The sequence below is a fragment of the Microchirus variegatus genome, assembly GCF_963457635.1.
Source record: "Microchirus variegatus genome assembly, chromosome: 3".
NCBI classification, from domain to species: Eukaryota; Metazoa; Chordata; class Actinopteri; order Pleuronectiformes; family Soleidae; genus Microchirus; species Microchirus variegatus.
In genome coordinates, this window is record NC_139804.1 from 16,095,153 (window position 1) to 16,120,914 (window position 25,762).

Here is a 25,762-nt window from a genome sequence, read left to right on the forward strand (position 1 = left end):
CTCTTTTTATTCCACTAACAGTAAGGCAAGCATTAGTTAAACATTAGAAGATAATTGGCCGCTATGTACAAGGACGCTACGTTGAATCCAGCCATTATCTGGGGATTATCCCTCCCAAAGCAAAACGACGAAAAGACAAAGACCACAGAGTTGTGCAATTCAGTGCAGTGGCGAGATTGTGATGAGACAGGTTAGTGGTGGAGGCAGAGATGACATATCCAGAGCTTTGTGATGCAGTGAGAGTGAACAAAGCACTGAGAAATTCTCAGTGTCAGTGTGTTCTTCTTTCATTAAGGCTTTTGAAAGGAGACGGGCAGCTATGATGAGCATGTCGGCACTATGCCCTGTACGTGCTCCAATTTACACGAAAAACCTCTCAAGCTATTTGTGGTATCTAGAAAAACAAAAAGGTTGATGGACACGTGGAAGACGGAGATGCAGAGATACTTTTTATATAAGGTTTAAGACTTGGGACGGTCCAGGTTGTTTTTATTATTTTAAGGTAAAAGACATTTTAGACTTTTGTAAAAAAAAACCTACCCCTGCTTGTCTACAATATCTTAGGAATAACTAAGTCTGCCTTATCTCACCATTAAACAGCATTTCTTCCAAACAGGAAACTGTAATTACTTCATCCAACAGAGACGAAGTGAAGTATTGTTTTTGGTGGCTCTGTCTGCCTGTTTGTGTTTCTGCACTTACACTTGCCAACATGACCAACAGAGGGCGACAGAGGCTTGTTGCGTGGTGAAGTGTGCTATCTCTGATTGACTTGTTTGTGTTGCTTTAGATTTACCGCACACAGAAGCCGATAGAGAAAATCTCTCGTTACATACCATGGCATACAGAGGTTGTTGATCCCCATCTTTTGCCTCCACCACTAAGTGCAAATGTGTTATTTTGTGACATTTTGTTTTGAAATCCTCTGCTTCAATTTACAAAGTGGCACAAACTGGCCAAAGGATGCATCAGTAGACCAGTAGCTTCTGTATCCCTGTGCGGTAAAAAAAAAAAATGTGATTTTCTTGATGAACCTTGGGTTCCAGTTGGGAAAACTAAGGTATCATAAGATATCATATGCCTCAACAGGTGGAAAACAGCTGAGCTTTTAGTAAAGTGGCTAAAATATTTTTTTTTCCTTGCAGCCTGCTTTCAGGAAGAGCAATGTGTTTCTCAGTCAGTGCTGAAGATAGCAGTGTTTGGTTCAGTACGGTACACACTTGTTTGTTTCGATTAGGAATAGTACCCAAATAACTAGTCCCAATTGTTTACAATTTATGGCACCCTTCCCTTGGGGTACCATTAATAGCTAGACTGGGCTCCACCCATGACAGTCAGCTGATTGGGTGACAGAAAAACCATTGTCTTTAACCCGTCTACTCTCATAGGAAGCTTGACGTCTTGTGGAGACAAACGGCCACAAACAAAGCAGCTAGATGTCCTCCACTGTCGTCTGTTGTGATGGGTTTGATGTCGTGATATTGCGTTATCAAAAAAAAATGAATAAATGTTACATTTATTACATCTTGAACGGTTATTCTACTGGTACGCCTCAAGAGGGCTGCAAGCAAACATCACCATGGCAACATCACCCCACGGCTCACCAAACTGTGATCATCAGGTATAGGCTGGGGTCGGTGATGACTCTTCTCACGCTTGATTCACCTCACAGACACACCACAGTGATTAGTGACATGGAACCCCCACCCCCAACCACGACCAACGACAACCTACTGATGTAAAACCTCCTGAGAGAGATTTAAGGCCAGCTAGTGAACGAAAGAATTGAGGGGAAAAAAGGACAACTATCTACTATACACACGATGCAGAGCTATATACACATGAGATCAGGCTTTTGTACATGTTACAGTGACTGAGTAGTATGCAGTTAGTGGGCCACAGTTGTGAGGAAGAGAAGGTAGTGTTGTTTTACAGGAAATGCAGGCCGGCCATTTGATGAAATGACAGCAATGACAGTGAAAGTATGATAAAAGAAAACAAAAAAGACTTGAAAATATTAAATGTAAACACAAACATCAGTTATCAATACCATTCCTCCTGCAGGAGAAACCGTCACAACACACACACACACACACACACACACACACACACACACACACACACACACACACACACACACACACACACACACACACACACACACACACACACACACACACACACACACACACACACACACACACACACACACACACACAGCATTGTGCTTAGGGTTCTGTTTCAGATCAGTACAAAAAGTCAAAAATCAGTCGCACACATTTTCATGTCGGACTGAGTGTGAAATTAATGGATTTTTCTTTTTCTAAATGAGAGGCAAAATAAATGTAGGACACACACGTATACACACATTCATCCAGAGCAGGCTTGGCTGTAGCTTAAGCTTCCCGATGTGATGTGGACACACTTTACAAAGAGGTTTCCATGAAACTGGAAGAAGCGGCCGCAGCACAGGGGGAGGGAAGTGGGGAGCAGGAAGTGGGCTGGGCCAATCAGCGTGGAGAGAAGCCTGTTGCTAAGCTGCAACCAACCACCTGCGTCATATCCCAAATCTGTGGAGACAAACAGCCAATAACAGTGATGAAGGAAGAGGAGGAGGCCTGGTACAAAGCTACATTAATATTGTTCAAGCTGTAACTGACAGATGACCTGCTACATCAAATTAACTTAAGATGTAAAGTGAAAAAAGATGAGATGTTTCTTTTTCCTTGAATCACAGACACAGGTCACTTTAATTGCAATCACTCAAAAATGAAAAAAGTCGAGCATAATCTATTCTATGACCTTGGTGAAAACTACAGTATGTGTCTTTGGGCTAACTGCCTGTCCTTCATGAATGCATTTGATGAAGGGACAGGTCATTTATTTATTTCCCGTGGATTTACCATCAGAGCGCTGACAATGACAAAGACCCATATAATTGAGCGTACACGTTTGTCAGAATATGGAGCTATACAACTCATATTTAGATGATACAGTGCATAACTTTTAATGATTTTATAATCTGCCTGTTTAGTCTTTAGTGAACAGAGATGATGTATATTATTGTATCTGTGCTCTTCATCTGAAATCAGGCTCTGTCAAGCTATACAAATCAGATGGAGGGAGTGCTTGTGTGTATACAGCAGCAGTACAGAGATGAGTGGGGACAAGAAGCTTTAAATTATGTTATTTTTTTAAGCAGTAATAATTAAACACTGCTATGCTGAGAGGCAGGCTCAATCAGCACTGTGTGAAATACCTTGACAGATGGTAATAGACATAAGTTTAGATTTTAAGGTTACACATTAACATTTGCATTGAAGCATTTTGCTGAAAATAGAGAAAATGTCCCAAAACCCCAAATAATAAGAACTACCCTGAAACCCACACTAATTAAGATGCTAAATCAAGGGGTCATTTATTATTGTTTAGAAATGCACACTATAATTCATATTTTATTGTAAGGCTTAGCACTCAGGACTGCCTGCAGCATAAAATACTGGTAATGATGCTTATTTAAACCTGAAAAGTTTGGCACAGTCTGACCACATGCATGAATTCATCTGGTGTCTAAGAGCTGTTGTTTACCTTAACAATGCGGTCACTTCCACAAGTGACCATCAGGCCTCTGGACGGGTCCATGTCCATGTGGGCGATGTTGTGTTTCCCCTCGTGGAACGATGCCAATGGCGCTCGACTGCAAAAAACAAACCATGACAGCATTTAATCTGAGAAAGAGGTAAAATGTGACAAAATTACATTGAAGATTTACTCACTCTTCTTCTTTGATGGTGTCAAAGCAGAGGTCACACACCCGCACGGGAAACTCGAAGCCCATGATGGGAAATGTGGAGCGTTTGGTGCTGCACTTTCCACACACAGCTTTGCCACACTTCCTGCAGTGGTGCTGTCCATATGAAACACAAGCACACGTCAGAGTGACTCCTAATTGAGAGAGTGATAGCTGCTGAGGATCAGACACTCGTACCTGTCTGAGGCCCAGAGTCTTTGTGTCCCACATCTGCTTGATGTTCCAGAAGAAAGGCTGCTCACACTTCTGACACGAGTCGCTGTCTAACCACTGAGGCGCCTGCAGAGACATGGACAGTTTAATGGGATCGTTCCCATTTTGTGGATGTACACTACTGTTCAAAAGTTTGTGGTCACCTATACAATTTTTTGGTGTTTTCCATTAAAAGTCACACTTTTATTCATCAAAAGAGTTGCAAAATGAATAGAAAATATAGTCAAGACATTGACAAGATTAAAAATAATGATTTTTATTAAAAATAATAATTTTGCCCTTCAAACTTTGCTTTAGTCAAAGAACCAGCAAAACTGTTTTCTGCTGTGCTAACATAATTGCACAAGGGCTTTCAAGGGTTTTCTAATCATCATATATATATATTTATATCATATATTCATTGAAAAAAAGGGCTTTTCTTTAAAAAATAAGGACATTTCTAAGTGACCCCAAACTTTTGAATGGTAGTGTATGAAGTTCTCACACATAGTAAGTCCTGATCTGTGCTCAGTATGAACCCTGCATGGAACCCACTTGAGACATGACATGTCACATCTTGGCTATATGTTTGCACACAGTTAGACGGCCTTTTCTGTAGTTTGTAAACTGCTCACTTTTCTGCACCAAAGTCCATGAAGAAAATCAGCGTTTTTAGTTTAATGGGACACAAGAGCTGCCTCCTTTGTGACTTGTTAAGTGTTTTAAAACTTTCTTTCAGATTTACCTAATCTACAAAAACTTACCAAAAAAAAAAACATCTAAATCTACTCTATTGGCAATGATGTGGGGGAGTGAGCGGTTTACAAAGCAGTTAGAGAATGTTGTCTAACAGTGAGTTTAAGTCTGTTTAACAGTGCGATTAAGTCATCTGTTTAACGGTGAGAAAAAGCACCAAACAAATTCTTAATGCGCTATTGTTGACTTAAACTTGAACAGATTATATTAGATGAGCCTGTTGTTAAATTACATTAATGTCATTGGTAAACATGCAGGCATGCTGTTAGGTTATTTTACGTTGCAATACAGTTACACAATAGTAATGTACAATTAACTCTTTAAGTACTGAAAAACAATAATTTTTACTCATGCAAACTGCATTTAAACCAACGTGGAGACCAAATTGCAGGAAGAGAAACAAAAATCACTCATAATTTGAATTTATTACATGCATTATACTATACTATACCTTGACCATTGTTGGTGTTTTATACTATATTTTGGCATTTGTTCAAAGGAGTCGGTAATCCTGTATCTGACCATGTAATTGTTTATCAGATATGGCAGTGAAGCAAACCTCTTCTCTCTGTATGTCCATGTTCCACACTGCCATGCCTCCGTCGGCTGAGCAGGACACCAGCTGCCTCGTCAACTGGAGGTAACGCAGGGCCTGAACGCGTTCACTGGAATAGTTTAAAAAAGATTCATGAGTATCAACACAAACTTAAGCTGTTCATCTACGACAATTGGCACAGAATAAAACAGAGGATATGATTGTTTATATGATATGATATCAATCTGCTCTGCATAAAAAATACATTTGGAGATGTATCGTCGTCCATCCTCTTGCAATATGATAATCAATATGTCAGGGCAAATATTTATATTTTAAGGCGGTCCCTGCCAGGTGTCGCAACTTCTTCTCAAATGAATAAGGGAAACTTGGGCGTAAGTTACCTGGCCAAAGAGGGAGTTTAAACCAGGATAATGGTGGATAAAGCTGCGTTAAGAGATGCTCCATCCACAAAAAGAGATCAAGCCTGAGAACTGAATATTTACTGTCACAATCAGAGGATTTTGATAACCCAAGCTTCTGTAGCTTTGGTCACTGTGCAACAGGAACCATTGATCTGTGTGCAGAGATAACTCCTAAAGGTGGATTTGGAAGTAATGAAATAAGTATGTAGGCCGAAACACCTGGGGGACAGCTGTTACTGACACCACTTAGACCTGTCACCGACAACAGAGGGTGGGAATGAGTGTGAGTGAGAGACAGACACTGTGTGAAAGAAAATGAAGAAATGAAAGAGGAAATGAAGAAAAGAAAAAGCCAGTCCCTAAGGTATTGCTTTGCCGCAAGACAAAAACCAAGGAGGGAAAGCTAATGCAAAATCCACGCATACAGAAGTGAGAGACTTACTGGTGTCCCTGCAGCAATAGCGTCCGTCCTTTGCGGCCGCCAATGTCCCACATGATGACGCTGTGGTCAGAGGCTCCTGAGAAGAGCAGCCTTTGGACAGGGTCCCACCACAAAGCTCCTATGCTTCCTGCAGGGGTGAAAACACGAGGTTACACCATTGTTACATGTGAGACAGTTATGAGCTGACCTAATGGCTCCACCTAGAGTATGCTTAAAGAATCACAGACAACTCCAAACATGTTTTCAAGTCTTGTACTGAATGTTAATCTAATTAAATCTTATTAAAGAAACGTGAGGCCTTTTTTTTACATAACAAGTCAATAATTTCACAGTAGCCTTTCATGAATGATCTAAAAATCAAGCAATCGTTTGAGAGACAATGACATTCCTCCAAATACATTTACATAAATTCATGTTACATGTGAACTTTATCCAACTGTGAGACTTTGCACATCTATCACCTGTACTGCTTTCACGTAGCTAATCAGATATGTGAAGGTGTGAAAATGAAACTCAAATATGTAAATCACCACCATGCAGTGGTGCCTAGTGAGAATTTAAATGAGGCTTTTGTCTGGAAAGAGCAGGAATGTAATTATTGATAGTTATATTATGTTGAATTTCAATAGTCTAAATCCTATTATTATTATTGAAATTATTCTAATAATTATTGACTAATTAATTTATTAATATTTACTGTACTTGAGTGTGAGAAGCATTTTTTTTAATGAAATGTATGCAAGTACTGAAAGTACAACCCTGATTTGCTATCTGTGTCAACCAAAGGTCCGAGGTCAAACAGTGTAAGGCTACAAAAACATTTTATAGCAATGGCATAAAAAACAATGAATGGGACAAATGTTTCACAGTAAAATTATGCTATTTATTTGGATAATGTAGTAGAATAAGAAATAAAGGTTATTACTGTGTAATTACTGTGACTGCCTATTCCAGACCTTATGACACGGTCATGGGGTCTATTGAATCCTGATAAAAGCCCAAAGAAGAACACAGAACAGGGAAGTGTTTGGTTCCCACAGTGTTGTTTCCCTGGCAACTCATTATTGTTGTGGGATTCATTTTCTTGGCAGGCTACAGGAACACTGAACCCCTGAATACAAATCCTGTGTGAGTAATGCGTAATGATAATATGGAGTTTTCCACAGTGATAAAAGACAGTGAAAGTGTGGAAATTATAGGGATTTTCCATCATCATCATCATCTGGTTGTGAAGCAGAGATTCGGGGTGGGAATTTCTAATCACCTCACAATTGGATATAATTATTGACAGCCAGATCTATGTACCCCTAAAGCGGAAGGAGGTCTCCTCTCTAAATTCACTTCTCGAGTGTCTTAATGAGATAAAAGCTTTTTGTATTTTCTACAGTATTTTATTTTGTTCTTAGGTTTATTAGGTCACACATTTATATGTTTTATTTGTTTTATTTATTTATCTCTGATGTATAGCACTTTGTTTCAGCTAAAGTTGTACAATTATGATCTAGAGCAGGGGTCACCAACGTGGTGCCCGCGGGCACCTGGTAGCCCGCGGGCAGCCAATACTGTGCCCGCGGGCTCACTTCACTTCAACTCACTTGCATGTATCCATATGATGGCTCAGTAAAATATCTTTGATATTGTTTATAAAAGCTGATAATCGTTAGGAGTAAGCACTGGAATGAATGTGTATGCAGTTGAATGCATAATATTAATCATTTAAATGGTAAACAAAAAAAAAATGTTAATGTGGTAGCCCTCCATATTATTTTTTACCCTTAAGGTAGCTCTCATCTCAAAAAGGTTGGTGACCCCTGATCTAGAGAGCCATCATTGCAGTACAACACCATTATCGACTGATTTGATGCAGAATCAGAATTTTACTTTCACAAGATAGTGTATTTATTTATTTTATAATGAAATAATCGGATGCATTTCTAACATTCTCTTTTGTTAATATGAATTAAACAATTCCACATGCAGTGGACTATGCACAGAGCTTCACTTACAATTTCTGCTAAGATATAAGCCAGCCCCTTAACTTATGGTCAGTTGCCGCTGACAGCTTATCCGAAATAGTCAGGCTGACTTTTTGTTGGCAGAATCATCCATGTCCACATCGCAATGAGCCTCCCCGGTTAATTTTGACAGAAAATAATGAATAGTTTAAAGCAATATTCGCTGCACTGCTAGTTCTGTGTTCAATTGTAAGGAATAAGGAAGGAATACTCTTTCTTTTAGTTTGTTTCTTTTCTATAATTACAAGGATACTGTATGCTGGAATGTGAAGATTTATGTAAACTCATGTAAGATCTGTTAGGAATTTTAGGATTAAAAAACTAAATGACATTGATTGGTCATTGGTTATCAGAATACACAGTAATGTAAAGCTGGGTATCATCAGAATAATGTAACTGCAAACACAGATGCTGTGACCCGTGGACACTTCAAAATCAGGCTTTGTAAAGGTTCAAAAGAAGACCTAAAACTGAATCTTGAGGTTCTGGTAAATGTCAGTGCATGATTGATCAAAGCTTTTTGTGGCTCAGTGCTCTGTTTGACATGATTCTAACAGTTAACAGTAACCATACCATACCCTACATTGTTCTAGGTTTGTTATGTGTAGGCAGCACATAAACATAGCAAAATGAATAGATGTAGTGTGTAGTTTGAATCTTACCTTCATGACCCTTCAGTGTTGTGATTGTGGAATATGTCTGCTTCTCCAGTTTCAGCAGCGTGATCTGTCCTGAGTAATCCCCGATGAAGGCGTGCTGCGTCTCGTGATCATATCTGAGAGTACAGTCAGGGATTCAACAGGCTCAACGTGTTAAAATCACTTGACTGAGAGACACTGTTGTAACAAAGTAATAAATGACTGAGTGAAAGATACTGTAGGCAGGAGGCCCAGGCAGTGAAGTAGTGTCTCCCCAGCATGCTCCCACTCTGAGTGCACATCCAGCTCACACTCTTGTCGTGGCCAGTACTCACCACCCACTCACTCTCCAGGGAGAAGACCATATCTGACACACGGTTCTGGTGAGCTGTAAAACAGACACATACACACAGAAAGAAAATATGATCAACACACGCGTGTTGTTGGCTTAAACATCAAACACAGATCAAATCAAATATCCCTCGGGTTTTATACGAGCATCATCTATAAGTCTCGGATCCCATCAGAGGCTCTGTTTACAGTCACAGTAATCCAGATTAAGACACATGAGTCCCTTCAAACCATCTCTTCTCCCATCATTCAGTCTTAGTGATCCATAAAACACACATTTATGTTGTCAAATTCTTCTAAAACAAGCTTTTAAGGAGACTGGCCACAAGATCAATCATCTGTTTCCATAGACCAGTCATGTTGCAGGAAATACAATGAAATTCTTGCCTTCGGTCTTTGTGTTAGGGCATTGGAATGGTCTGTCCTGGCACATAAGTGCCCAGACTCTTGAGATCTTTAAAAAACTAAGTTTTCTCAGTGGCCTTTAATTCAAGTTGTTCAATATATCATTTGTACTGTTTGGTGCTATTTTGCACTGTAATGTTTTATGTTATTTTACTGATGGAGTTCTGTACAAACGCTTTGGTCAACCTTGTATGTTTTAAACGTGCTCCATGAATAACATTTGATTTGAGTTTTGTGGAATAATGGCCACAAGAACTCTGTGAAGTCACAGTGAAGCGGTCCTTTAACATTTTGTTTAAATATGAGCATCACTTCACCATTTGTTGGAAAGTGCAGGCATTTGAAACACAGTTCAAACTCAAAGAATCCAAACTAAACCGGGGAGAAGTTGATGAATAGTTTAAGAGGACATCTAAATGGTTTTCATGCATTTAGGCATAAGACCATGATAAGCTGCATGTTAATATGTCATTTCATTTAAAATAAATCACTGACTCAAAGCTTTTTCCTGAAAACAACATCAATGCGACTTAAAGCGGACCTAGACCAGAAGTACCATTTAACGCTGTTTTTTAGTGTGTATCTGCGTTCTTACCTTGTTTAAGAAGCCCTGAAGGTTACAAACAAACAGTTCAGCTACTGCTGAGAACGCTGTGTTTTAATGTAATCTCGGGCTCAGCGAGATCTCTGAAAAAACCCGGTCCGGTTACGTAAACACCGGTTCTCCTGAACAGCAGATCCTCCTGCTCCGGGCACTAGTCCGGGCACATCCGGTTGCATACATTGAACCAAAGTCATAAAAGGGACTGTGGCTGGAAGTCGTGACAAAGCTATTTTAAACATTGTTAAAACAATGTTTTGATAATGAGGAGCAGTGCATCCACCGTTCCAGAGGGGGGAGCTACGCTTCTGAGAGTGGGTGTACTTCCGGGTACTGGCCAATCACAAGACTCTGTCTTCTGGGTGAGAGAGTTGAGTCTCAAGTTTCGCGGCTGGGAAACACCCTCAGAAAAGAGGATTTCTATCGGCTCGTTTACAGCAACTAGGAGGTTTTTGACCATAAAAACAAGTTAAAGTATGTAAGTAGACCTCCATAAGTAACATATATGTGCAACAGGACCACTCTATGTGAGCTTTAAAGGGATAGCAAGGACAATTTTCTCAGCATTGTATATCAATAATTCCATAACCTTTCAGCATAATGCAAATCACAACTAAATCTGCAGCATCACAGGAAGCTTCCACCAATCATTGGGCAGTTCAAAGAGAGAGATAGCTCTGCACAACTAGTCTACATGCAGGTGCCTTCAAACGTTGTGCAAACCTACTAAATTCATCAAATAAAAACAATTAAAAAGTGTTGAAGATGAAGAAACTGCCTCAGTCCATGTTGGAGGAGATCATTTTTATAAGCTACAAAAATGCCTGCTGTGGCTTTAAATGAAAGAGATCTATATTTAGAGATCTACAGAATCAAATGGTTGTTGTTCGACAAAATCTTTGACAAAATAACAAGCAAAGTGGACAGGCATTTTGTGAGTGTTTTAAATCTAGTAACCGTGCCACACAGATGACACAAAGCATGAATGATGGAGTCATCTGTAAGAGCACAAGACAATTTGAAGAAGGGCCATTAGAAATGGGGCAAACATAAAACTGATTTCATGTCCACTTACACTCTAAAAAATGAAGCTAGAGTGCATTCTTTTTATTTTCCCCTTGAGCTGAATCCAATTATTTGCAAATTTTCCTCCCTCATGATAAAACCACCGCCCTAAGTGGAACCTCTGAGATTCTGCCTTCTTCCTGGTGCTGCTGCAGCATGTTTTTTCTTTGAAGTTTTTTTCCACATGAATAGTCACAAGATTTTTATGATCCAAATCCCCCCTTTCAGTGCAAATACACTGCCACTAGGACCTGTGATTATTGAACATGTTCCTCATGATGAAGCAAAGAAAAAAAGAAAAGCCTTTGAAGTACATGACTCACTTTTTTATGTTTGCTGTTCTGGCTCTGCTGCTTGATCCTGTATTAAATGGTGGAAGCCAGATGGTGCATTCAGCAGTGGAGACATGTGGGACTTTTTTTTCCCATTTAAAAAGTTTAATTTTCCCACCGACAAGAATAAATGTCTGCAGTTCTGTTCATAAGAATCAAATTACGACCATATACAACAAAGAGGAGATGAAATCAAGATGTAGGCGTTTGCTTGGGTATTGTCAGTATCAATCTGTAAAAACAAGTGTGATGCTTAAGTCAGGGCTTACACACTGAGTTTTGGTGAGAGATACGGTTTGTTTACAAGACACCAGAACACTTTAAGGAAGCTTAAGTCTGATTTAAACTCCATCTGTCAACATTTTGGGGACTGTTACTCGAAACTGAATTTTATTTAAATTGACATTTAATGCTTCGGCTTAGTTGTCTTCTACACTTCAGCCTGCTCGTTCAGTATTGTTTCAGATCATCTTGAAAGGTATATTCATCTGTCATCTAAGTCTATGCTGCTTTTTCTTTGTTTTGATAAAGGATGTGTTGTTGTTGACCTTGTTTTTTTTTATAAATAAAGAGAAAAATATTTTGGAATGAATTATACTGAGAGAACACGAGTGAAAGAAAGAGGGCGATCGAGAGAGCGACAGGGAGAAAACATTTTGGTCCCACTTTAACATGAAACATCTGCATGAAGACAGTGACTACAAATCACTGTACAACAGGATGTCAGTGTGTTCACAACAGAACACATAAAAGTAGATTGTCGAGTGACAATTCCTTCTTCTGTCCATTTCTGTCCCTGCACACACTTAACTGTATTATATGCTGTGTTATCATAATACTTATTATTATATCATTATATCATAAAACTATCATTAGCTGCAGCCCTGCTACACTGTTCAAGTTAATGTTCAGTGATGTAAGTTCTCAACCTTACATGACAATACAGAATATGAATGTCATGTATTCATAATAAATATTAAAGGCCCCATATTATATCCTATTTCTTCAAGTTAACCTAATTCCCTGGTGTCCTAATGAACAACATGTCACAATGTTCGTGACAAGGATGAAGCACCACGCAGTTCAATCACCCCACCAAAACAGCCCTGTTCAGAACACTATGTTTAGTAGTATCTCTTTAAAAAAAAAAAAAAAATGAGTAAAACAAAACTCAAGGGTCCCAAGGAGTGTGGATGTCAACATCGCATGTTTTATCTCCTGTGCTCAGACTGAGGAGGACCACAAAAACATGAGTGAGTCATCTCTTTTCACACTTTGGCGACTGGTGGGGCCTCCAGAGTCCCAAATATAAGTATAAAAATGATTAAAAAGTTGATTTTGCATAATATGAGACCTTTAAAATAATAATACATAACGTATTATTTTACTAAAATCTCATATGACTTATAGACTTTAGGTCCATATTCCTAACGTTCATTTCAGTATCCCACTACCTCGCTCATGTTTCAGAGACCTGGGGGTGTTCCCTTAACCTAAAGTTCACTACCATCTCACTCATTAGTGTCGCTGTTATGCAATGGAGCCTTTGGTCTACTGTCACACACAGCCATCTACTTCCACCAATACATACAAATAAGTCATGTGATGCGCTCTCATCACTTATAGTTATAGTACAGGTTTTACAGTGTAAAGTGTAGACTAATCTGGACCCAGACTGCACCCAGCCAATCGTACAATGTCATAACAGCTTCTCATGTGAGCCACATTTATTAGCAAAGACAAACTGAGACAACAAACTTTCACCCCAGTTTCAATTTCTAAATCTGTTTCATATGCTATAAACACAATGCCTCCTGTTCCTGTTCCTGTTCCAAAGTAAAAGCATAAAAAGCACTCATGCATCTTCAAACTGAAGAGTCCTCATATTTAGTTCATGAGAGAGCAAAGTGTAAAAGTATATTACGGCATTATCATAGGTAAACCCTGTGTTAATTAAAACATAATAAACTCATGCTTCTCGAGTGAACAACAGAGTGAGAGACACACTCCAGAGAGATGAGGAAGAAAAGAAAAGAGGGATTATTAAAAAGTTGAAATTTGTTAACTTTTTGTTTTCGTGAAAATATGATAATGAGTTTTATTTTTGTAGTTAATGGTGGAATTAACAAAAAAATGTGAAAACATTTAATCGGTCAGTTGTTGATGACATAAACATATTTACATATGAGAGTGAGAGTGGATTGTTGTTTGTCTCTATGTGGACCTGTGATGGACTGGTGACCTGTCCAGTGTGTACACTGCCTTTCACCCTATGTCAGATAGGATGTGGAGGATACAGCAGTCGAAGATGAGTGATATTATGATGTTCCCGACTTTTGCTCAAGAAAGTTTTCTCTATCTAACTGACCAACCCTGATATAAGAAGTGAGTTACAGCTTGTAACAACGGTGTAAGTTCAAGACATTTCCTCACCCACACATTGTGTATAAAGGAAAAAACAGTGTCATTTATGCATACATCACTTGTTCCACCTATTAATAATACTGTAGATCATGGATATAAAATAAATCACGTGTCAATAAAACAGTGTGGTCTCGGTGTCACGTGCATGACTGTTTTTAATTTGAGTGGCCATGCTGAGCTGGTGTTCTGCTCTTATTAACCAATTTCCACTCAGCAGAGGCCAGAGCTCCACCTAACACAAACACTCCACTGCTGGGCAGGTCTTGCACTTGCAGCCATCTTTTGTGACATGGTGTAATCAGAAACTTTGTTTCAGTGGATATGTCACCATAACCCAACAAACCTACACTGCCTCTGTACTCCCTGCCCGTGTGGGTTGGGTTGGTTCAGTCTGGGCACAAACTGGGATGATTCATTTTCTCCATCTGATTGTGAGCAGCAGCAGGGTGGAGTTTGATAAAGGTTTCTGCTTAAGTGGGTTATGACCCACAGAATAAAATATTCCATTTTGTTGTTGATCCAGATCAAGATTCAGGATTTTTTAACGAGATATGAAAGTATTCTAAAACTAAGAGGGAAGCAAGATCATTATCACCAATATTAAAATACAGTGGTGTAAAGTCAGCTAGAGACTTTTCAGAGGAGGCTAATTTATTCCCGATAAGATACTTTGTGATGTGTGCCAATCAGAGGCAGGTGACAGCAGGTGGTTACAGAATACATCACCGCAGGTGTAATTGAAGGAAGAAAGAAAGCTCAAGTTTTCACCTGGATATGTTTTCACGTGGTTCATCTTGTTGAAATCTTCAGAGATGAGAAACTCCTGTGCGGAAAATGAAACACAAATAGACATAAAGTGAAAAAACACACACATCAGACATAAACAGTGTTAAATCATGATCCTCCTGCCCAGAGGCATTTAAAGGAGGATAAATATTGACCTTGCTGCCTTAAAACCAGACACACAAGCTTTTTCTTTTGGAAACCTGAATACTGAATAATAAGACGCTGCAGGCTGAAGTGAGAAAATGAAGCCTCACTCACCACAACAGCTCCATTATCCTGGCCTATGAAGATGCGTCTGCTGTCATGGTGGTATGACATGCAAGAGCATGGAGCTGAGGGAGAGAGAGAAACACAGATGTTCTCATGAGCAGCGACATCATTCATTCACATGCAATATGTATTGTATGCATAGTGTAACTCTACAAATAATATGTGCATAATTCCATAGCCTACAAAGCGAATGCAATGTTACTTACAGGAGACTGTGTGGTAGATGCTTGGCCAGTACTGACCACTGTCTCTCTTTAGCCATACCCGGATCGTTCTGAGGGAAAATGTCAAAGCATCACATTGACAGCACTCTTCTATATAGCATTTCTGCTTATAGCAGAGGCGTTACAAGAGAATTCGGGGCCAAGTTAAGGGATTTTAATTTCCTACCATGCAACATACAAGCTCTCTTATATACAGCTGATCATACATTTTAAGGGTATTCATTCATTTTGAGGTTTGGGAAACAGATCAACATTTTTCAAAATTTTCCGACATTTTGTGTACTAATATTAGCTTGTTTCAATTGAAACTGAATTGGATACTGACACACTGGATGCTGTCTGAACTTTGCGCGTCCCCCTGCACCAGCATTATAGATTATCTGAGACATGGGTACTCACACTCTGTAAAAACAAGGCTGCCAACAGGGACACAAGGCAAAGCTGTGTCCCTGTTTTAGTCACTTGAAAAATTTTAGCCACTTGACAAACTAAACCAAATAAAATGTCTTTGTGTTTGAAGCTTTATCTTGAGAAACAGCCATTTCAGACTGAAAACTTAGATTTATAAACCACTCACTTTCCCACACCAAATTCCATAGAGAAAATCAACCATTTTAGAGTGATGGAAAAGTTTGGTCAATTAGGTAAATCGGAATGAAGGATTACAAACACCAAAGACAGTAAGACACACATTAATGCATCTCAATTTACGGATGGAGGCAGCAGTGGATCAACAACTACTCTGTGCCCTGATGTAAAATTGAAGAAAGTGTTCATAAAGTAGCACTAAATTCAGTCGGAGAAGGTTGTTTGACAACAAGATAAGATAAGGTGGTATCTTTCTGGGTAAGCCATTTGTGAAGCAACTAAAACATGTATATATAGAGTGACTACTCTTTGACTTACTACAGTGCCAATGGAAGTCCCTTACAGTTCAAAAAGTGAGTAATAAAAAAAGAGCTTTGGAACATTCCATTGGAAATATCCACTGGAAAAATTCCTCATCGAAGACTAGGACTTAATCCACATGTGGGAAAAACAATCCTATAATTCCATTAACACACAAACACGCTGGACTCTCACTCTGTAGAGCAGCAAAAAATGTTGAGAGACTACATATTTACTCGTATCAATCATCTCAGCTGATGAAGAATAACTCTTGTGTAATCCCGAGAGAGAGAGACACACAAACTATGTGAGATTACTGTTGAAAGACGGCACATAGACTTCAGCTCTCCCTTCATTATACCCTATATAAACTCATCCTGAAGCTCATAGATCTGAACATCAGTCCCACTCTGTGCAGCTGGATCCTGAGATGTCCTGATGAACAGACCTCAGGTAGGGTAGATCAGCATCCAGCACCACCACCACTCTGAACACTGAGGCCCCCAGGGATGTGTATTCAGCCCCCTGTTATTACTGTACCTCCAAATACTTAGAGAACCCTCATGTGGAGGACGAAGTGGAAGATGAGTGAGTGAGTGAGTTAAAAAAATAAAAACAACTCAAACAGAATAATCAATCAATTATTAAAATAGTTGACGATGAATTTATTAACAATTACTTGATTAATTCATTATTAATCAAGTAATTGTTGCATAGTGCAATAACAAAATCAGTAAGATCAACGAGATGATTATAGACTACAGGAGGCTTCGGGATGAAGGACACTCCCCTATCCATGACCCTATCACAGGAGGAGCAGTGGAGAGAGTCAGAGGCTTCAGGTTCAGGTTTAGCATCAGTGAGGCTCTCAGCTGGCCTCGCCACACTGATGTCATAATAAAGACAGCGTCGCTTCTGTCTACGGTGACTGGAGAGGTTCGAGAAGGATACCAGGACACTCAACCTCAGATGTACCATCAACAGTATCCTGGCTGGCAACATCACAGCCTAAAGCTGCACTGCCCTCTCTGACCCCTGCCACTCCAGTTTCAGACGTTTCATGCTTCAGGTGGTTCAGGAGCATTTGCACCTGATATAACTGTTCCATTCAAACGTGTGCAGAGTCACAGCAGACGATGAGAAAAGTTTTTTTGGTTTCATTAAGGAACCTGAATGTGAGAGTGCTGCTCCACCACTGTCCCGCAACTTCTCTTTTTAATATCAAGCGTGTTTTACATGTGTGATGAAAACTGCATCACATTTCTTCACAGCACCTTAGTTCCTTTATCTGAGAATGGGGATGTTAGCGTCTTCACACTTGTCCTGATGTAATAACTAGATGCTCCTATTACATTGAGTAGTTCAGATACAAACCAAAAAGGTCTAAGTGAGGACTTTCATAAGTTCTTTTGAATTTGATACTACTAAACTGTAATTAATCTATCATCTGTGTTTATATATAAGTGGACAGTGACCTGGTTGGATTGTCTGAATTGTTGTTTTTCATTAATCTCAGACTGAGCCTTCTATATTTATTTCAGTAGCTGGGTCAGTGCTTTTACAATAGCCCACAATGGACTAACTGAACATCTTTTGAGTTTTGATGCTAACTCAAGGCAAAATAGGTTAAGTGAAGGGTGAGGCTGCAACATGCAACTTCACCATTAAATGTAGCAAGATTTTACACACAGTATGACGTCTATTTACCCCTATTTATAACTGTCATTATAATTATCATGTTTAGAATATATTGCACAGTGTAACTACTACTTATTTAATAGGGCTGCAACAGTTAACCAATTACTATTTGCCAAATATTCTGATAACTGATGAATGAGTTTGATTGTTGTTTGTTTTTAAAATCAAGTTGTGTGATGCTAGCTTCTTCTTTTACTGGGTAATTTTCTCCTCTATGCAGTCATCTATCTTTCAGCATATTACTACATTTTCAGATCATAGTCCTAATCAATGACACATAATTGAGAAAATAAGAGACATGTTGATGTACAAATCATTTTAGCTGCAGCTTTCCTATCTACACTAATATTATCATTATGGGAATACACAACTGTATCTAATCCATATCAAGTCAATCTATATCCTTTTACTTAAACGTCTGAGGAAGATCAAATCAAATTCTTTATTGGGACTCTCTTTTACAAAGTTTTCATTAAATCTATTTCAATCTTACTGCATTACTGCCTGGTCTGGTAATTGTCATCATTCTGACAAGAAAAGGCTTGGTAGAAAAACTGCCAACAAGATATGTGAAAGGAGTCAGACCAACCTGACATTTATTTATTTTATATTGTCAGGTCTTGAGAGGGCTAATGCCATTCTGGTCTGACCTGACCCATGTGCTCCACAGGTGAGCTGCTGCCATTTCAGGGCTAATGTAATTATAATCTTTATTATGGACTCGAAAAAGTGGTCCACTCTCATACACATACTGCAAGGACTATTATTAAAAAGGACTATTATGATTTATTGGTATTGCACTGGATATCAACTTCTATTCTTTGCAGTGAGTTTTTGCAGTGAGTTTTTTTATTATGTTATGTGTTCTCTTGCCGCATCACATGTTCCACCCTTGGGCGAAATAAAGTTAAGTTAAACTATGTTCACACACAGCTCTAATAACACAGAACAGTGATGGCTGGGATGGACAGAAGAGCAAAGTGAAAGTGCTAAGCTGCAACACTAGTTTCGATTTTGTTATTTATGTGACGTTCAGGGAGGCTAGAGAGATGCTAATAAGTCTCAGATACACAGTGTAAAGAAACTCAAATATAACTTAACAATTTTATAATGTGCCGTTTGATTGATTAAATGGCACATTATCACTATCACTATGATTTTACTAAAACTGTACTGAAAGATGGACAAATAAAGACATGCACTTGGAGGCAGCAAGAGCTTGAACTGTTTACAACTAGCTAAATTGTTTACAATTGTATGAACTGCAGCTTAGCAGCTAGTAAGTATTGAACGCAACGCTGAAACACTGTATAACAGAGCAAATATGAGCCATAAAACATGACAATACTGAATGGAAACTAACTGTTATCACTGGTTAACTGTTCCGGCTGGTTGGTCGTTTGTTTAGTTCCCGGATATTTTATGGAGGTGAACCATTCTGTGTAAATATTACTGCCCTCACCCTCCAGTGCTAACCTTGTGATGCGTACGGAATCACACAACAAAATAAAACAACAAATCGTTCAAATAGGTTATAAAAGCGCGTTTTGTATTGTTTTATTCTTCTTTAAACCAGTGCATTGTGAATTATCAGTATAATGACGAGCGAATACACGGAGCCCTTTAGCTCCCAGTGCTAGCCCCGCTTAGCAAACTGACCTGTCCTCGCCGACAGTGATCACTCCATCTTCTTTGGGGATTAAAACCGCCGCGTTAACAGCGTCAGAGTGTCCCTCTATTTTGTTCAGAAGAACGGGTCTAGCGGTCTGAGGCCTCGAGTGAATCTCCGCAGCCATGTCTAGAAGTCGCCAGCAGCAGCAGTGTGGTTTTTCCTCAGTTGCTTTTCCTGCTCTGTAGCTTCGCCAGTGAAGGAAAGATCAGCTGACACACACGGAGCAACTGTCAGGATTACCGTAATGACTGCACTAATGTGAGCGGCCGAATTTGCGATCCATCAGATGCAGTATTACCGTAATATCTACCAAGAAAGTAGGTCAGACAGCAAGGTGTCAGCAAAACAGCGCAGATAGTAATTGTTTTACCCCTTTTACACTTTTTATAGTATATATAATATGTTATGTCTTTTTGTCATTGCTGTATAAATTGGCTATTGAGGGGCCATTCTCAGCACGGGCAGTGGCAATTGCTTAGTTTGCCTACCGTTCTACTGCTCTGGCTTTGTTTTCAAAAGCGTTTCAGCCAGTTTTATTAAGGACATAAACACATTTCTACTTAAACAATTAAAAGTCACAGGTTGATAGTAAGGCATAACCATTGGAGTTATAAATATGTGTATTTATTTTCTCAAATATGATAACAAGATAGCAAGTATGATAACACAAAATTTCCTCAGCGAGGGGAAAGCGATCATTTCTAAGTAGCTGAAAATTAGAACCTAATGAAGTTCATTTCAAGAGTTTCTGAACTGAAAGATGAATGAGACAAACGAAATGAAATGAGTTGACAAAATACACATCGACATTCAAAGTTTTTAAAAAATGTAATCAATTCAAAATAAAAAGTATATATATAAAAAAAAAACTTAAAACAGCTGGAAAATTTAGTCTGCAAAACATTTTTATAAAGTCTGCTATGCTTCACAGAAAATGAGAAACATAAAAAGCAATATTTATAAGAAATAATATCAGTCCACACTGTACATGGGTCTACAGCAAGTGTATTTGTGCGTGTGTGTTTGTGTGTATGTGGGAGTGTATATTCATGTGTTGCAGTGTAGAAACATTTCCTGTGCTGATCAGGGACTCCACAGTGAAGGCTAGACTGAAGGCTTGTTGATCTGGCCCATGAAGAGAACAGTACCTGAGGACAAACACAAGGAGACATTATCATAGTCAAGCACCATAAAGTGGTAGTTCAGGTTTTTTCTTTTTAATCACTTTAAGCCTTCAAGCTAAATGTTATGTATCAACTATACATGAACACGACAAAAAAAATGCAGATTAAGCAGCCATTTTACTGCAAAATGTTATGGGTATTTTCCTCCCCCTCCCCCTAAAAGAAAATAGATTTTATATCATCCATTGGAAAGTCAGACAGCACAGAGAACATAACTCTACCTGTTGGGTTATGTCTGATGAGGAAGAGGAAAGGTCTGTCCACTGTCACCCACGGTGGAGAGGACCGAGCCAGCAAAATGGCAGCTAAACAGTAAAAAGTAAACACCACGTAAAAACATGTCAGAAACAGTGATGACGTGCTAGAAATACAAATGTGTTTGTATGACTCAGCATTTTGGTGGGAGACAAATCACTCGAGATAAATACTCACCAGTGGCAGCTGCTGCTTTTGTTCCATCTTCATTCACCTCAACTTTGGCTTTCTGGAGTGCCTTAGAGACATGCACGGACTCATCACCTGAAAAAACAACACATATTAAAACTCACTTTGGACAATGTAATAGAGTCATTTATGGATAGGCCATCATTTTATTTTTACTAATGATTTGACATTAATCAAATGATCGTGAATCATGTAGTGCTGTGTGCAGACAGTGTAAATACTTTGTATTGCTTTGTGTGACAGACAACCAAGAGACACACTAACTCAGTAAGTTTTTTACAAGCTGCAAACAAGATTTTGAACAAATATCCATCTTCTCTTGACGCAATTTTGTCAATATTTCATATTACCAAAAATATAACATCAAGCATTACCTAGATTAATCATAGGCCAGGTTTTTGAAATATGGGAAACATTTTTATGTATTATTGTACAAGTAATTAATCAATAACAGCATTGAACATTACCTAATATCTAAATCACTGAATTCCTGTTTCACCAACACATGCATTTCCTCACATTTAGCCTGATACACCACAAGATGGCACTAATGTAGAGCACTTTATCTGGAGTTCATTCCATTGTTCAGACAGAGAGCAGAAGAGGGAAAAGACATCAGCAGTGAATCAGTTTTTCACACTGAACAGTTAACCTCCATTTGTGCTCATTACTGGCTCTTAGCAGTAAACAACCATAAATATATTTCCTATTTTTAGACCTCATTCTTTATTTTAGACTGTTGTTAACACTTTGATACGATGAGGGGAAAGCACTAGTGTGTCATGTCTGGGTTTGGGGTGACTGTACACTTACTGATATGTCTGAAGTCCGCTTTGTTCTGACTGAACATGTCTGTTATTCCCAGTGCTGAAAGTGGAGCATCCAAATCTACCTCCACATCCGCAGTAAACCTACACACATAAAACATGCACACATGATGGTGATGTGTCTCTCATTCAGCCAATGAAGTTTGAAGAGCAACGCCAGTGTGTGTCATACTTGGGGATGGCCAGGTGGACTTTCCTCGGGTGCATCAGTTTGGTCCAGCTCTGCACTGTGGCAGTGCTGATGTGCGGTATAACACGGGACAGAGGCGTGTCCTCCTCAGAGGGCAGAACAATCAGCATGTTGATGGTGTTGCCGTGATAAGGCAGCGTAATGACCTTGTATTTCAGCCCCTCAGGTGTGGTGGCCATGCCTTAGCAGGGGAACAAATGTTATTGATGTTCCTGTTGGAGCCTGAGACTGCGTGTCATGCACCATCCAATATCTGGATGAATTTGCAAACATGGTTTTTAATTGATCGCACAGATCAAAAAGTTCAAAAAGTTATTTCATGTAGCTTTTTGACAGAACTTCTTCATATAAATGTAATGTGTTTAACCACATTGTAATTTAACAAATCCATTCACAGACACTCCCCCACCTCTTAGGCCTGCCTCCTGCTTTGAAAACCTGTGGTCGAAACAAACTAGAGACAGAAAATGTACCACTTCCTGAGGGCAGCAGATATGTCCTCAGAAAAGAGCTAGCAGGCAACAGATGTTTGTTAAATTGAATGCAAAACACTTTCTGGAGCAAAACTGTGTTACTTTTTTCAGCTATTAAAAAGGGGAAAAAGACAAGGTCAATTTACTTTCAGCATATTGAAACCGAGTGATTGCAATTGTTTTTAAAATTATACACCTTAAAGTTTAAGGATCTGATAGAATTTTAAATTGCACAAATAATGTATATAGCAAAAAATAAACTGCTACCTGTAAACATACAAAAACTGTTCAACGACAGAGAGGGGGGTTATAACTTTAGAGGGAAATTAAACTTGGAAAAGCATTATGCTTGGACCAATTTAAAAAGTATGTGTATTTCCATTTGTGGGGTGGTTTTGTGGAATGGTCTTGATGAAATGATTAAACTAAGCATGGATATAATACAATTTTTAAAAAATTTACAGATATAAAGAAGGAGAATACAAGTCTCACAGATGTTAATGGTGCCTGTTCATTTTGTTGTTGTTTTTTCCGTTTTTCTTAATAGCTCGATTGTTTTTTTTTTTGTATTGTCCAGTTAGTTTATTTATTAGAGTTTACAATTGTTAATGGCGAAGAATGGGGGTAGGACTTGATAAGCCTAGGCTTCTTCCTATCCCTTTTCAAACGAATGAGAATCTGCATGAGAATCTACCCACTGCATTCACCACACTACCACAACTCTGACAACCCATCTAAATATAGACTACTGACTGGTATACCATTTCATTCACAAAGCGCTAACTCATATCCCACTGATATCTGCTTTGTCTTACAACTAAACATAAGCTGACCCATGAGTAATGAGTAAAAATGTGAGCCTCCACCATAAAAACAAACTAAATGACCATGGACAACTACAGTGTATCATGTTGTCATTTGTATCAGTGAAGATTTAGCCATGTCCAGTTTAGACCAGCATTAAGTAACAAACACTTACTTATGTTGAAGACAGAGAGCTGGGACATCATTGGGACTGGATATACAGTCCCATCGCCTGCCTTGAAAGGCTTCATCTTGGTGTTCACTGGCTGAAAACGGGACTTCCACAAGCCTTTGAAGTAGATCGAGTTGACACTGACCAGGCGGGTAAGAGTCGAGTCCAGCATGTCTGCTTTGACCAAGCTGGGGATGTGACCTTAATAAATACAGAGAGGGCAAAAATCTTATCAACAAAACTATTAAAAAGGATGTAGCATCCCTAAAGTCAGAGTTAAAATAAAATCAAATTTACATAACAGAATATTAATGCAGTAAATGTATAAATGTATAAAAAGAATGCTTTTGTTTTAAGATTTTATGTAGATTATAGAGTGTATGTACAGTCATTGTGTTAGGGTTTTCGTCTACAATGCAAGGTATAGTGACGGCCCAGCATTGTTTACGTTTATCGCTGTTTGAAGTGGATGTTTTTGCTTCAACTACTAGTTTAGGTCATGGACTGAACACCCTGTAAATGTTGGGATTTTATACAATGTAATGTAAACATTGAATCGACTACAATGACTAGCACTATGCATGTGCATTATGCATTATGCACCTGAGTGAGAGGAAATTACTTTCCTTACCAGCAGATGGCAGTAGACTGTATTCATGAAAAAGGGAAACCGGAATACCTAAATTAAGCAGTCAAGCTATAGCTTGTGTTGTATTTCAGTAAATATATTTTCTAGACAGCTACTGGGCTAACATTATGATCTGTCAATCCACAGAAAACTAATGTCACCAAAGCATGTGTGTGATACACCCAACCAGCACTTCAGAGCAGAAAACAACACTTAAACCTTATTTTGTATATTTGAAAAACGTTTTTCTGACAATATCGTGTATGTAGCTGCTACATCCATCCATGACTCCCACCTTTGGTCTTATTGTTGACCCATTCATTGATTTCATTGGCTGCCTTCTCAGGGTTGCTGAAGTCCAAGCTCCTGGTCTCACATTGGAAGTTGGCTTTATTGGTTGCTACAAAGGACTCCTTAATAGGGAAACCGTCTTGGCTGAAAAGGCCATTGGCAATCAGCACAGTGTCTTGGTTGGACTTAGCCGTCAAGGTCTTGTGCAGCTTCTTCAACATCTTGTAAGGGCCTATGAAGACCAAAAGGAACTTTGAATCGTTTCTCAACCATTAAAATTCAATACAAGCATAGGCATTACAACTTGCAACAGGGTCTACAAAGCAGGCAAATAGATGCATGGTATCCAAACCTGAGAAGGAGAAAACAATTATTGCAATGTACAGTACACCACAATGACACCATGCTTGGAAAACCCTGTGAGAGGCTTCCTGTCAGTAGGTGGCAATGTCTGGATATATTTCAGAGAGTCAAATAATGGGAAAGAAAAAGAACAGAAGAAAATGAAACAAAAAATACAATAGGCACAAGATTCTGTTTGGAGAGTAATTTGGTTTTATTAAAGCATAATAATAGAATGTTTGATTATTGTAATAATGGGGCTTTGAATATTTTGTTGTAGTGGGATTGAGCTCAGTTTAGTTTGATACAAAGAGACCCATACGGAGAAAGGATGATAAGCTCAACTCCAGCTTGGCTTTAAAGGAGACACAGCAAGCAAACAGATTTTTGCCACTGTAAAATCTTGCAGGAGAGCGAGTGGTTTCTAAACTTTATTTTTCAGACAGAAAAGTCTTCTTAAGCCTGCGTCTGCACAGTGGATGTGTGTGCAATGCAGCTTGTCTCTTGTGCACCTTTGTTGTTAATGAAGGGGGGGTGGGGGGTATCTGCCACAGAGCTGTTGCTATGCTATGTATAATATACTTTTAAAAATACCTCTGTACTTAAAATAAATCCTACGACTCTTCAGTATCAAGCTTTACATTTAATGGCCAAGCAAATATTTTACAATGAAAGTCTCAAGTTAATGGATTCAGGGAATAAAAACATTAGCCTGCTTTTAATTAGAAACAGGTACATAGAGCACTGTACTTAAGACATATTTGAAGTCAAAGAATAGGAAAAATTGGAGCCCTATTGTCAAATAAACAAAATAAAAGAAAGACCTCAAATGGGCAATGTATCTCAATAAAAACCAACAAGTTATGCAATATAGATG

General features: G+C 38.8%; 2 protein-coding genes across 3 annotated transcripts in view; both read right to left on the reverse strand.

The window, feature by feature from the left end:
* wdfy1 (WD repeat and FYVE domain containing 1) overlaps positions 1-19,665 on the reverse strand; it is a gene marked incomplete at its 3' end in the record, with an annotated part of 39,049 nt that extends 19,384 nt beyond the window's left edge. Inside the window, exons 1-12 of one of the 2 annotated variants that reach the window (XM_083886645.1) lie at positions 19,518-19,665; positions 15,255-15,322; positions 15,037-15,110; positions 14,761-14,815; positions 9,052-9,202; positions 8,839-8,951; positions 6,162-6,288; positions 5,319-5,424; positions 3,989-4,090; positions 3,777-3,907; positions 3,589-3,697; positions 2,511-2,570 (exon numbers count right to left, since the gene is read on the reverse strand). In XM_083886645.1, coding sequence (XP_083742771.1) covers positions 2,511-2,570; positions 3,589-3,697; positions 3,777-3,907; positions 3,989-4,090; positions 5,319-5,424; positions 6,162-6,288; positions 8,839-8,951; positions 9,052-9,202; positions 14,761-14,815; positions 15,037-15,110; positions 15,255-15,322; positions 19,518-19,654 — 1,233 coding nt within the window. In that variant the 5' untranslated portion in view covers positions 19,655-19,665. Of the gene's footprint in view, positions 1-2,510; positions 2,571-3,588; positions 3,698-3,776; positions 3,908-3,988; positions 4,091-5,318; positions 5,425-6,161; positions 6,289-8,838; positions 8,952-9,051; positions 9,203-14,760; positions 14,816-15,036; positions 15,111-15,254; positions 15,323-19,517 lie in introns of those variants that run through there. The other variant, XM_083886644.1, reaches the window with a different exon arrangement.
* Positions 19,666-20,245: 580 nt separating this feature from the next.
* Positions 20,246-24,770, reverse strand: serpine2 (serpin peptidase inhibitor, clade E (nexin, plasminogen activator inhibitor type 1), member 2). Its single transcript, XM_083886802.1, has 7 exons — positions 24,548-24,770; positions 23,628-23,825; positions 22,158-22,356; positions 21,972-22,069; positions 21,147-21,233; positions 20,936-21,019; positions 20,246-20,678 (listed from the first exon to the last, which is right to left on the reverse strand). The coding sequence occupies exons 1-7, from the start codon at positions 24,762-24,764 to the stop codon at positions 20,635-20,637; spliced, it is 927 nt and encodes a 308-aa protein (XP_083742928.1). The 5' UTR covers positions 24,765-24,770; the 3' UTR covers positions 20,246-20,634.
* Between the last annotated feature and the right edge of the window lie 992 nt (positions 24,771-25,762).